The sequence below is a fragment of the Mobula birostris genome, chromosome 4 (genome assembly GCF_030028105.1).
Source record: "Mobula birostris isolate sMobBir1 chromosome 4, sMobBir1.hap1, whole genome shotgun sequence".
Classification (NCBI taxonomy): Eukaryota; Metazoa; Chordata; class Chondrichthyes; order Myliobatiformes; family Myliobatidae; genus Mobula; species Mobula birostris.
Window position 1 is genome coordinate 99,317,478 of NC_092373.1, and position 13,268 is coordinate 99,330,745.

At 41.4% G+C, this 13,268-nt stretch overlaps 1 protein-coding gene across 3 annotated transcripts in view; it reads left to right on the plus strand.

The window, feature by feature from the left end:
* The window catches only part of ephb1 (EPH receptor B1), a 774,921-nt gene that overhangs the window by 228,018 nt on the left and 533,635 nt on the right, over nucleotides 1-13,268 (plus strand). For all 3 annotated transcript variants that reach the window (XR_011885740.1, XR_011885741.1, XM_072255851.1), the window contains exon 3: nucleotides 2,432-3,113. Coding sequence is in view for 1 of the 3 variants with exons in the window: in XM_072255851.1 (XP_072111952.1) it covers nucleotides 2,432-3,113 (682 nt within the window). In the remaining 2 variants the exon portion in view is untranslated. The remainder of the gene's footprint in view (nucleotides 1-2,431; nucleotides 3,114-13,268) is intronic.

A 13,268-nucleotide genomic window follows, 5' to 3' on the forward strand; every position in this document is an offset into this window, starting at 1 on the left:
TCCAGTTATGTCTTGCAAACAAAGACTTGACAGTTTGCAGACAAAACACTATTGTTTCCTTTCAGGTATTTACTTATCAGGATGTGGGCTTGCTGGCAAAGCCACCATTTATTGCCCATCTCTAACTGTTGATAAGAAGATGGTGGTGAGCCACCAACTGAAACCAGCACAGTCATTCTGGTGAAGGTGCTCCCACAGTGCTGTTGGAGAGGAAGATGCAGGATTTAGATCTAGTGATGATGAAGGATGTACGATATATTTCCGAATCAGAATGGGGTGCACAGTACATTCGCTCAAAGTAAACCCTGTTGTGCTGACTGCCAAAAATAATAGAGGAAAATTTGGCTTCAAATACCAGCATTATATATTTATGACAGCTTGGATGCTGAGTGCGCTCCCTTTAAAACCTCTAGCTCCATCAACGGCAAAGTATTTGAAGGTTTGTTAAATGCGCTCGAAAGCATGAGGCTTATATTAAGTATGACTTCCTTTAATTATTGGATTTAAATACAATTACCGTTTAATTCTACAGTAACTGTTTAAGTTTAGGTATAATTGACCCATAAAGAACATGTGTAGCAATCAGAGAGATACCACGTATCCCATCAGGCTTTTCATTGGTAACACATTCATGAACTATTATCCAAAAAACCTTAAGTATGAAGTTTTTCATTCTTACCAAATATTTGGCTGATACATGTGTCAGAGTTTCAGCTTCCGTTGCACCCTAGGACCGTAATGATTGCTGTTGTGTTTCAGGAAGCAGATATCGTACTGATGCTTCTGCCTGTGATGGACAAAGCTTTTTCTCTAGGCATTTGGGCAATGCTGCAAGGCTAGCATTTCCTGGCCATCCGTAACTTCCCTTGAGAAGGTGGCAGTGTGTACACAGGCATAGACTACTTTATTTACTAAGTGAACAATGGGAGAGTACAATTGATACCTTATGAAATCCTCATTCAATACAGAGAATTCCTAATGCGGTTGTTCGATGAAATTTCAATGAATCTAACTTCAGTTACCCATTCAATGCACAGGATAATTTATGGAGCTCTTTGTGCTTTAACACTTGGGTTGATGTTAGTCTAGGCTACATTTGGCCAACGGCTTCAGCTTGCCGTGAGGCGGGCCTTGGCTAACAGGCAAGATTCCTAACGAATTCCTAACGAGATCCATTTTGGATCTCCCCCTCCCCCTCCAACTTTCAAATCCCTTACTCACTCTTCCTTCAGTTAGTCCTGACGAAGGGTCTCGGCCTGAAACGTCGACTGCACCTCTTCCTACAGATGCTGCTTGGCCTGCTGCGTTCACCAGCAACTTTGATGTGTGTTGCTTGAATTTCCAGCATCTGCAGAATTCCTGTTGTTTGAATTCCATCACAAATGCCTCGGCTCCTACTACTTGCTGGCAGTCAGTTTGGAAAAGTATTGAGCCCACTGTTCTTCATCCCTCTTTGGTCTCATCTTCCTGAGGACTTCTGCACATCTCCATTTCTAGCCACCTTTTCCTCTGCTTTGCCACCAGACTAGCAAACTGAAACACTCTTCTCTGCATCTCATCTTCTGTTTCCTCTGCTGATGTTTCAGAGTATCTCCATCAGGCTCTGCATCAGATTAAGACCAGGCCTTAGGAGTCTGCTATGCCCAAACAACACTGAGTTTTTAGAGACACAAAACCAAATACTGCACACCACCTCCCTGACCCCCTCTCCCATTACCCTCTTCTGACCCTTACTTTGTCCCAGCTCAACCGCTGCCAAGTCTTCACCATCCTCCTGACATCCCCCTCTCTGATGTTGAAAATCATTCCTCAGCAGGTGCCTAAGCTTTCTCCTCTTGCTCACAAAGCTCAAAGAGTATTCAACTCCATCTCCCAATTTCATGCCCCCCCCCACCTGCCTTGATCTGCCCATCGTCCAGTACCCTACCCCACCCCCAAAAGTCTACCAACAATGTAAGGCCACTCATCTCCACTTCTCCTGGCCGTTGCCCTTCTTCACAATCACTCTTATTGCACAACTTTAACCTGAAACACCGACAGTCCTTCTCCCCAAACTCAAACTGCTGAACTCCTCCAGCAGTCTGTTCATAACAAGTTTATTCACTTCAAATTTGGAACTTGTGCATTTGTGTGGAAGTCACAGAGTTGTAAACTCTCATGCAGGTAAACAAAAGCAATTACATGGAAGAATACTGATATTTCCCCAGCAAGCCCTTTCTCAAAACAGTAATCTTTAAAAATCTTGCCACATCTCTTCCCACCTTGACAGAATTGGTCTTGGGGAGAACCTCTCGTTAAAAGAGGTACTTGTTTGTGGTGAGTGTTTCAGTGTTCAATACAGAATATGATGAGGGTAAACCTGAGGAAGTTCCAGCTTTGATCTTGATAATGGTGAACTAATAACCTGTGTTCTTGTCTCATTAACTTGCAGTGGGAAGAGGTAAGCGGCTACGACGAGAATCTCAACACCATTCGTACTTACCAGGTGTGCAATGTCTTTGAGTCCAACCAGAATAATTGGCTGTGGACAACCTTTGTTAACCGACGTGGGGCCCAACGCATTTACGTGGAGATGAGGTTTACAGTGCGAGACTGCAGCAGCATCCCGAATGTCCCAGGCTCTTGTAAAGAAACATTCAATCTGTATTACTATGAGACCGACTCTGGACTAGCTATCAAAGGTGCTACACTGTGGACAGAAATGCCTTATCTCAAGGTAGATACCATTGCCGCAGATGAGAGTTTCTCCCAGGTGGACTTTGGTGGCAGGCTGATGAAGGTGAACACCGAGGTCCGTAGCTTTGGGCCGCTAAGCAGGAATGGATTTTACTTGGCCTTCCAGGATTATGGAGCTTGCATGTCTCTGCTCTCTGTCCGTGTCTTTTTCAAAAAGTGCCCGAGTATCATTCAGAATTATGCCACCTTTGCAGAGACCCTGACGGGCACAGAGAGCACATCGTTGGTCATAGCCAAGGGGACCTGTGTGCAGAACGCTGAGGAGGTCGATGTGCCTATCAAACTGTACTGTAATGGTGATGGAGAATGGATGGTGCCCATTGGCAGCTGCACCTGCAAGGCAGGGTATGAGCCTGAAAAGACCACATCGTGCAGAGGTGAGTGCCATTTCTACACCTCGCTCCCTTAGCTCCTGAGGGTGAGAGGAAGTGAAAGTGTGCTGATTACCTTTTCTTGCCACTCTTGGGTGTTGTTTAATCAGTGATGTTCCACTATCTGATAGCTAAGAGTGGTTTAGCTCCAGTTTTGTTTTGAAAGGGCTCATCATAAGACCCATCAAATTAGGATTGTGTAATAGCCTTGGTGCTAAGTACTGCAGTATTGAATGAAATTGCCTCAAGTAGAATAGTCTTCTGAAAGTTATGTCTCTTTACATTCTGCCTTTGCATGTACAGCATATGTAACATATAGTGGATATATTATGTTGTGCACTTATGATGTGTACATGTTTGGTATATTGTTACTTTATATGAGATGTATTGCATCATTAACATTCGACTCAATGTCATGATACTATATGGTTTATAATGCATTTTGAATAGCATACTTATGCAAGGAGGAGCAGCTATGTCCAAGGAGGACTATTCCCCTAGCTGTGGTATCCAAAACATGGCCAATTGTCTCAAAATAAGAAGTCAATGATTCATGACTGAGATGAGGAGAAGGTATTGAGAAGTGGAGCACTCCACCCAGGAGGGTACATAGGGTCAGTTGCTGAATATATTCAGGAGGGTAATTGATGGTTTGCTGGATCGAAAGGAAATCAATAGAGATGGCGTTAGTGCTGGAAAATAATGATGAAGGAAAGATCTAGTTGAATTGCGGAATCAAGAGAGGCAAAATGGCCTGATTCTAGTATTCTTCATTAGAGTGATCCAATCAGTTCTTCTGTCCCCATTCTTCCTCCATGTTCTCTAAATTATTTCCCCCCTATATGTCTATATACTGTAATTCCAAGTTGAAAACTCTAATTATGGGAGTGGGTTTTAGATCATCACCACTTCTCTTGTATCAACAGGAACAGCCTTTCCATATTTACCCTGTTTAAGTGAGTATGATCTGATGCACATTTTGTTTCTATAAAGCCTCAGATTCTCTAGTTGCATATTGCTTTATTGACCATTCTGATCTATTTGTTTCCATTCCCTGATGCATTGTCATTTCACTCATGAATGAATTTTCCCTTTTTATTGTTGAAAGCTTCTGCCTCGTCTTATTTAAATTTTTATTGCTAAAACACTATTCTTCCTTTCAAACACAATATTAAACTCAATTGTGTAATGACTGCTATTAAATAAATCCCACAACAAAGTGAAATCATTTCCTAGATCCTAATTCTATTGATAATGTTTTCATCCATACTTATATGTGGTAATATTACTTCTCATTACAGAAATAAATTCTTTGTAATTACAACTGTCATTTCTTTTCCCCATTGTTTGCTTTCTTCCCCGAAAACCATATAGCCAGGTCCATTTAATTCAAAGTCATGACAGCCACCATACCTTACCCAGAAAGCTGAATCTGTGCATGTAATTTATTTTGTAGTTTTATGAAAACTCATTGGGCCACACAACTCATCCTGTATTTCCCAATGTTACATTTTATTTATGTTTGTTTCTTTCCCTGATATAGTGAATTTACACTTCCCATTTTCATTTTTCCTGGAGCTCCCAAGAGGTCATGCAGTTACTGTTGCACAGCACTTTTTATCAAGTTATAGCCCTTTGCCTGGAAACCCATCAGGTTGTAGTGCAAAATGCACTCAGTTATGGCACAGCTAAGTTTCACTCTATTTCTGCAATCTATTCCTTTTCTGTCATTCTGAATGGACACGAATTTCTAGCTGGTTTATCCTCGCCATTAATTTTCCAGAATGCTCACCTTGGCAAGGACAACTTCTTCCTATTCCAGTGTTGCTTGAAGTGGAACTCCTCTTTCCCAGCCTATTCCTTCAGCTCTTGTACCTTAGGGTGTTCAGTCTGGACCAGGTTTGTTCAGGAATATATTCCCCAACTTTGACCACCATGACTGCTTTCAACATCCATGATATTCAAAGGATGGGGATATATATATAAAATCCCTGTTCAGTGCCTACGTATATGCACATACCCCAAGTTAAATGACTACCAAATCAGAATCTGTAATGAGCTCTCTGGGATTGTGTGGGGAGCTGAAGAGTGTTGGGCTCCCAACACCTGAAATGAGTAATTGTTGTTTAAGAGGGTCTCCTGGTGTTGTTTGTTTAAACTTGTTATATTTATTTTGATAGGCTCGCAGATTCCATGTTATTTGTATTATTTAAGCGGATGTCTAATTAGCACTAATGGCGTGATCCTAGTCTTGAGAATGTTACATTTCGCAGTGCCGCTTGGCCGAGCCACCGATGTTCTGTTGGAATTCTTATGAATAAACTCTGTTTGCTGTCTCTACATCAGAGTCTCTCTTTTATCTATACTTGGGTTCTGACGTTGCCAGCGCACATCGTGACAGAAGGACCTCACCAAAAGTGTCATCTATTCTCAGGTCTATGTTATAACTCTACGTTCCAAACATCCATGGTCTATGATCCGAGTTTCTCAAGTCCACATTTTGAGCTTACGTTCCATGTGCCTCAAGTACACGAGTCCACCTACCAACTTTCTCTAGTCTATGTTCAAGGCTCTTTACAGGTCTGAGGGTTTTTTTTCCAGGTCTAAGGGTCCCAAGTTCTCAAGATTCTCAAAGTTCTCAATATTGTCAAGGTTTTCCAGGACTCCCATGGCCCTCTAGGTCTCTAGTAGGCCTCCGTGGCTGTCTAGGTCTCTAATAGGCCTCCATGGCCCTCCAGGTCTCTCGTGGCCCTCCAAGCCCTCCAGGTTTCCACAGACTTAAGGTTTCGAAGGGTTCTTTTAACATTTCTGGGTTTTTTTTTCAGTTTCCGGTTTTTGTTCAATGTTTCCATGCTTTATCCAATGTTTCTAAGGTTTTTTTTCAATGCTGTGAAGGTTTTTTGCAATGTAGTACAGTGCAATAAATAAAAATACAATAAATTGAAATAAGAGATCTATATTTAATATTAAATAAGTAATGTAAAAAGAGAGCATTAATAGTGCGCCAGTGTTCATGGGTTGCTTCAGTGTCCGGTCAGAAATCTGAAGGTGGAGGGGAAGAAGTGTAACATACAAAATGTTGGAGGAACTCAGCAGGTGAGGCAGTATCTATGGAAAGAAATAAACTGTTGACATTTTGGGCTGAGATGCTTCATCAGGTCGGACAAAGAAAGGGGAAGAAGCGGTTGGGGGGATGGAGGAGGAGGACAATACTAGTGATTTGTAAGCATTACATAGGAAACGTTTTGCCCCACTATTGTGTATGAGTGTCCTATTTATATTGTTTATACTGAGCAACACAGTACCCTTAACATGACCTGAAGCTCCCGCAAGGACAGCCAACTTATTTGAGATATTTAATACTGCATGGCTGAAGTAAAGTGACTCAGTCACTGTTGTATGCAGGAAAGAGAGGTCAAAGTCTATAAACTGTCAGGAACGTCTGTGATAATCTTGCCTTGCAGATATATACCAATCAAAGATATGTTCCCTCTTCTGGACTTTATTGAGACAATAATTATAGCCTGCCATTTTGTTGTAGCAGAATTAGATTACGTTCATCCGTACCTGTGGAAGACTTTAAAACTGCACTATTAACATAGCAGGAAATAATTCAACTAGCAGCAAGAAACATCTACACTAATGTAGTCAAAGAAAGAGGAGTGTTGCAGATATATTATACTAAAATATAACTGCCTGCATTCAGTGGTTTAAATTTAGAGACTAAATTAAGCTAAAGTCAAGCCTGAACACAGAATAAGGCAAAGCAATGAATATGTTATTACGCATTTCAACTCGTCTTACACTTGTCAAGTTGCACACAGTTATGCAAGTATTGCTTTTTATGCATTTGCTTGCCAGACAGAAACTCTTTGTATCTTCAGTTGACTTGACAGTTATCACATACAGTAATTATGCCCTCTGGCTGACAGACTTGCTTTAACAGCATTTTATGAGCCTTTTTGACATGTTTTTTTTTCACTAAGCATGCTCAACTTCAGTAAAGTCCTTTTCATTGCTGCCACTTCCCTCTCCCAATACAAATAGTACTGGTATGTGGTGGGCAGGGAGTCACTTTAATTCAGCCATGTGGTATTAAACATAGCAAATGAATTGGTTCCTTTGGTGTGTTGAGCCTGGAAAGCAGGGAATGAGGTTTAAAGACTTCAAGTACATAACATTCCACCAAATTAAAGTGCCAGAGCTTCTTTTTTAAAGGGCAGTTAAGCTTTATTGTTTGGGGGGAAGGGAGACAAAAATGGAAGGGTAGGTAAAAATGAATGAATGTAAGGAGGTGGCATTGAGAGCAGGAGCTGGCCATTTAACTTATTGCCATCCCCACCACACCGTCTGATCATGACCAATCTGTACCTTGATTCTACTTCTATCCTTTGCTCTATGGCTCCCCTTCCCTGACGCCTAGCTCATAATAACCTAAAAGCCTCAATTATATGACATTGTAAATTGTTGTTTTAAGATGGGTGGAGAAACTCCAGAGTGAAAATTTGGTTTGGTGACTGGATGACTGTAGTTTAATTATACATTAATCAGGTTGGAACTGAATGGCATCACGTTAACTGTGTGGTGTATGAGAAGACTAGTAAATAGTCACAATTCTTCATATGGACTGTTCAACCAAAACATCATCTTCCTTTTTCTTTCCAGGCTTCTTGAGAGAACGCCTTATTCATTATCCTTTATCCATTATTCATGATCCTTTCTATTTACTAGCCTACTGTCAAATTCTTTTACCATTACTACATTTCCTGGTCTCTCATGTATAAGGTATCCTGATCTAATCTTTCATGGATCCAAAGTGAAGGTGTTATAGGTCCTCACACTGAAATCTGGCACAATTTTTATCCCCTGTATTTACCTGTCAAAAATCCATCTTCCTCCAGTCCACACAATCAAGTGGATACCATAGTTAGCTGAAACTATTACAGCTCAGGATGTCGGAGTTCAAAGTTCAATTCTGGCATCATTTGTAAGGAATTTGTACTTTCTCCCTGTGACTGTGTGGGTTTCCCTGGAGTCTGTGTTTTCTCACACAGTCCAGAAACATTATAAATTGTCTTATGATTAGGCTAATGTTAAATAGCTGGGTTGTTGGGTGGGCACAACACACAACACATTGGACCAGAAGGGCGTGTTCCAGGCTATGTCTCTAAATAAATAAATAAATAAAGACAGTGAGCTGCTTAGTCTGCAAACTTTTTATAGTCGATGTTTTGGGCTGAGACCATTCACCAGTCCTGACGTAGGGTCTTGGTCCAAAATGTCTTCTGTTTATTTCTCTCCATCGATGCTGCCTGGCCTGCTGAGTTCCTCCAGCATTTTGTGTGTGTTGCTTAGACTTCTAGCATCTGCAGATTTTCTCTTGCTTGAGATTGGTTAACCTGCTTATTATCTCATCAAAGGCAGTGCTGCATTTCCTCAGTACTACCACAGAACTTCAGTAGAGATTACATGGTCCAGCCTTTTCCACCCAACTCTTACAAAGTTTGAGTGTTTGGTTATTGACGTTTTCAACACACCTTAAAGCTACATACAGCAAATGTTGTGTATCAAATCCTGATTCTTTCTATTTATTTCAATTCCAACTCACTAAAAATAATCAATTTCTCTCACAAGCCAGAGGTAAAACATTGAAGTAACTGCTTCCAAATAAATATAGTTCTTTAAACAGGAATTCATGGTTTGGAATCCCAGCAGTTCATTTTCTGTTGCCTTGATTTTGGCACAATCTGCCACTCTTAAAGTACTATATAATATTCTGGTGCTGTTCACCCACTGCGTATTCATATGAACTGATGTTTGTCAGCGATCTGTAAATACAGTAAATACCTTTCTGCTGAAGTACAGTAATAGAAAATGGTAATCATGGGCTCAGTGCAGGAAGGTGGAGGCTCAGTAAAGAGACATGAGCAGAAAGAGTGGTAATACCGATGCAATAAAGTCAATGTGTTAGTCAGTTGCTGGTTCTGATGGTATCTTCGTTCTCTATACTGTACATTACTCAACTGCAGTAGGAGCAGAAGAATGCGTTTTACCTGTTCAGGTAATTTAAGTAATCATCTGATATCTGCAACAGAATTCACTGTGGAATAAATGATACAGTCCAGATATGTGAAAGATAGAGAAGGTTACTTGGTCACTGAATGATTCTGAAGATGTGTGCCATTGCAGCATGAGGAAAATGTGTACGCTGGAGTCCTGCTATGCTGTTTGTTAGGACTGTCTCGGCCTGAAACATCGACTGTTTACTCTCTTTTTACTAGATGCTGCCCAGACTTCTGAGTTTCTCCTCTGTTTTGTGTGTGTTGATTAGCACTCTGTGATGGGGCATATGTTGTGGCCAGTACTGGAAATGTGTGTACTCAAGGACATTTTCAACCTCTCACTACTGTGATGTGACTTTCCCACCCTGTTTTAGAAGGGCAGCAATCATACCAGTGCCCAAGAAGAGTGGAGTGAGCTGCCTCAGTGACTATCACTCAGTTGCACTCACATTACCATGATGAAGTGCTTTGGGAGGTTGGTTATGGCTAGAGTTAACTGCCACCTATATATGGACCTGGACCATTGCAATTTGCCTACCTCTGCAAAAGCACAACAATCTAACTGGCTCTCCACTCTGTTTTGGAATACCTAAACAACAGCAAAATATACCCCAGGCTTCAACACCATCAGCCCCTTGGTATTAATCAATTAGCTTAAAAACCTGGGGCCTTGTAACTGGATCCCCAACTTCCTCATTGGGAGGCCACAGTTTGGGTAATAATATATCCTCCTTATTGATAATCAACCAGCGATGCCTCTCAAGGGTGCATGCTAGCCCATTGCTCTACTTCCATGCCTGTAGCTAAGCACAGCTCAAACACCATCTACAAATTGCTGATGAGACCATGGTTGAATGTTAAACAATAAAAAGGAGTGAGAGAGATCAGCCGGTTGAACAGTGTCACAATATCCTCACCCTCTGTGTCGGGTTCCAAGGAATTGCTTGTGGACTTTGGGAAGGGGAAGTTGGAAGAACACACATCAGTTTTCATTGAGGGGTTAGTGGTGGAAATGGTGAACAGCTTCAAGTATTTGGATATTAACATCTCAGTAGATCTATCCTGGGCCAAACACTTTGATGCAGTCAAGTTAACAGTTTGAGGAGATTCAGTACGCCACCGAAGATTGTTGGAAATTTTGACAGATGTATGGTGGAGAGCATTCTATCTGGTTGTACCACACTCTTGTATGGAGGCTCCTATTGAACAAGACTGATGAGGGTTGTAGACTCCAACAGATCCATTAGACACAACCCACCTTGCCTTCAAGAACATCTTCAAGAGCCAGTACCTCAAGAAAGTGGCGTTCTTCTCTAAAGATCCTCCCCATCTGGGACATGCTGTCTTCTCGTTACCACTATCAGGGAGGAAGTACAGTTTGAAGACCCAATCTCAGTAATTTAAGAACAGCTTCTCCCCCTCAGCCAACAAATCTTTGAATGGTCCATGAACCATTTTGTTATTCATTATCTGTGCTATTTATTTATTTTGCAATTCTTGTATCGTTGCACTGTAGCACTGCTGCAAACCAGCAGCAAATTTTGTGACATGCAGTACAGTGAAAGTAAAGCTGATTGAAATGCTGAGATATTCTGCTGAACATTGACTGCATCCTCGAGCCTTTTCATCACTCAGTGGGACCATGTGCCCATGTTCAGAGTGCAAAGGTGCTGCATGGGGGTTGGGGTGCTTGGCTACACAAGCTTCATATATTATTATTTTCTATTTTCCATCCAGTCTCATTTGAATTTCTACAGCAGGTGGTTTGTAGCACTTGAAATTTGAGAGGAGGGAGGGGAGATTCAATCAATAATTTGAGCTGAGAATGCAAAGCTTTCAGGGAAGTCAATACACATTGTGATTTTGCCCCTCTTTCTGGACAGCGAACAATAATTAACGCGATGTAATTAGAGTGAGCTATGAATGACAAGCAGGAATGGTGTGTGGAGGCAAAGAAAAGGCAAGTGTTAGTTTTTTGAACAGAGTGAAGGCACATCTGAAAAGCTGTCTGACACACTTTCAGCAAATCATTTGAGGCTGAGATGGGGCCCTTCTCAAACAAAACCCACTCAGACACATAAGCAGCTGTCCTGCAGTGAGAGACCTACTTTCAGAATCATTCAGTCACGGCCTTTCTTTCAGGGAGATTGTTTTTCAGGGGATGACCCATCTGACCCTCTGCCTCAGTAGTGCTGTCCAAGAAACTTCTTTGTGTTGCAGCTACTCATTCTGCAATCTACGTGATAGGAAAAGCCTGGGTCACAAAGTCTGGATCACAGTATGAACCAGGCTACTCTGCCCTCCAAGACGGTATCATGATTCTGGTCGTCCCTGTTGCAAGAAGGATGTCAGAGGCTTAAAAGATGGTTACCAAGATGCTGCTGGGATTAGAGGGCACTGGCTGTAAGGAGAAGATGTACAAACTATGGTTCTTTTCTCCGGAGCAGCAGAGACTTAGGAGAGGTCTCCTTTAGATTTATAAAATTATGAGAGGCATAGATAGAGTATAGAAATATACATAGATAATGCTGATATCTTTTTCCCAGGGCCATAGTGTCTAATACTAGTGTGTAAGCATTTAATGGGCGGGGAGTAAGTTCAAAGGAGATGCGCAGGGTAATTTTTTTACACAGAGTAGCAGATGCCTGGAATGCACTGCAGAGTAGTGTAGACAAATACAGTAGATGTGTCTAAGAGGCTGTAGATAGTAGAATATGCAGAAAATAGAGGAATATGGAATGTGAAGGAATTGGGCATTATTAGTTAAATTAATGTGGCACAATATGATGGGCTGAAGGGCCTTCCCTGTGCTGTACTGTTCAATACACCACTGTACCGGCAATTAGAACAACGCTATCTGTATCATGCCCCTGCAAGTTCCTGGTCACAAAAGTTTATTCAGTTATCTTTAGAAGGCCATGAACAATTCTGTTTCCACCATCCCCTCGCCGAGAGAATTCAGATCATAACCACTCTCCAAGTATTAAGACATTTCTAAACCTTGTTATCTTTTGCTCAGGTTTGTAACCTGTATGCTCAGTCCTTGAACCATCTGTGATTGGAATGGTTTCCTTCTGTTTATGCTGCCTGAACCAATCAATATCTGTTCTCAAATCTACTCCTAAGTTTATTTGCTATGTTTTAAGCTTGCAGCTGAAATCCTCTTTCCTTCATCCACTCTAGTAATTCTCTTCATTACTTTCTGTGGAACCTTCATGTCCTTCTAAGTCATGAGAAATGGTTGCTGTCTTAACCACTGCCTGGGAAGTTGTGGAGGCAAGAACTTTCACTAGATCAAAAAAGTTTCTGGGCAAGCTATAGACCAAGTTTTGGTAAATGGATTAGAACTTGATGTTCAGTATTGACATGGTGGGTTGAGGGGCCTGTTTCTATGCAGTGTGACTCTTTGACCAGAGCTTTCTAGAGCTTCAACCACAACTCAATGGCTGTGTCCCTATTTATGAATCCAAGATTCTTGTTTGCTTTGGTAACTTCTCAATGTGCTCTCTTACTTTGAAGGGTATTCACACATTTGGAGAATCACTTCACACTTCTCTGTATTAACTTTCACTTGCCACCTATCTGTTCATTCAACCACCCATGCCAGGTCTTGGTGAATGGAATCAGTCAGGTTCTTTGAGGAGTTTAAGGAATGTCAGAGTACACTGAAGAGGGAAATCAGGAGCGTATAAAGTGGCCACCAGATATCACTGCAGACAAGATAAAGGAGAATTCTAAAAGATTCTTTAAGTATTTTAGGAGCAAATGGATAGAAAGAGAATAGGTCCTTTTACAGATCTGTGCAGTAGTGTATGAGTGAAGGTCTTAAATGAATACTTCTCATCTATACTGTGGGAAAGAATCTGGAAACTAGTGGGTTCAGGAGAGGGAATAGTGATATCCTGGAGAATATCAACATTAGAAGGAGGTTTTGAAATGCATAAAGGTGAGTAACTCCCTGGGGACTGACCAGGTGATTCCTCAGGTTCTATGGGAAGTGAACTGAGAAATTGTTTAGACCCTGGCAGTTAGATGGCCGAAGGGTAGTTAATGCAGTACCTTTATTTGAGAAGGGCAGCGGAATTAAGCCACTGGTCTG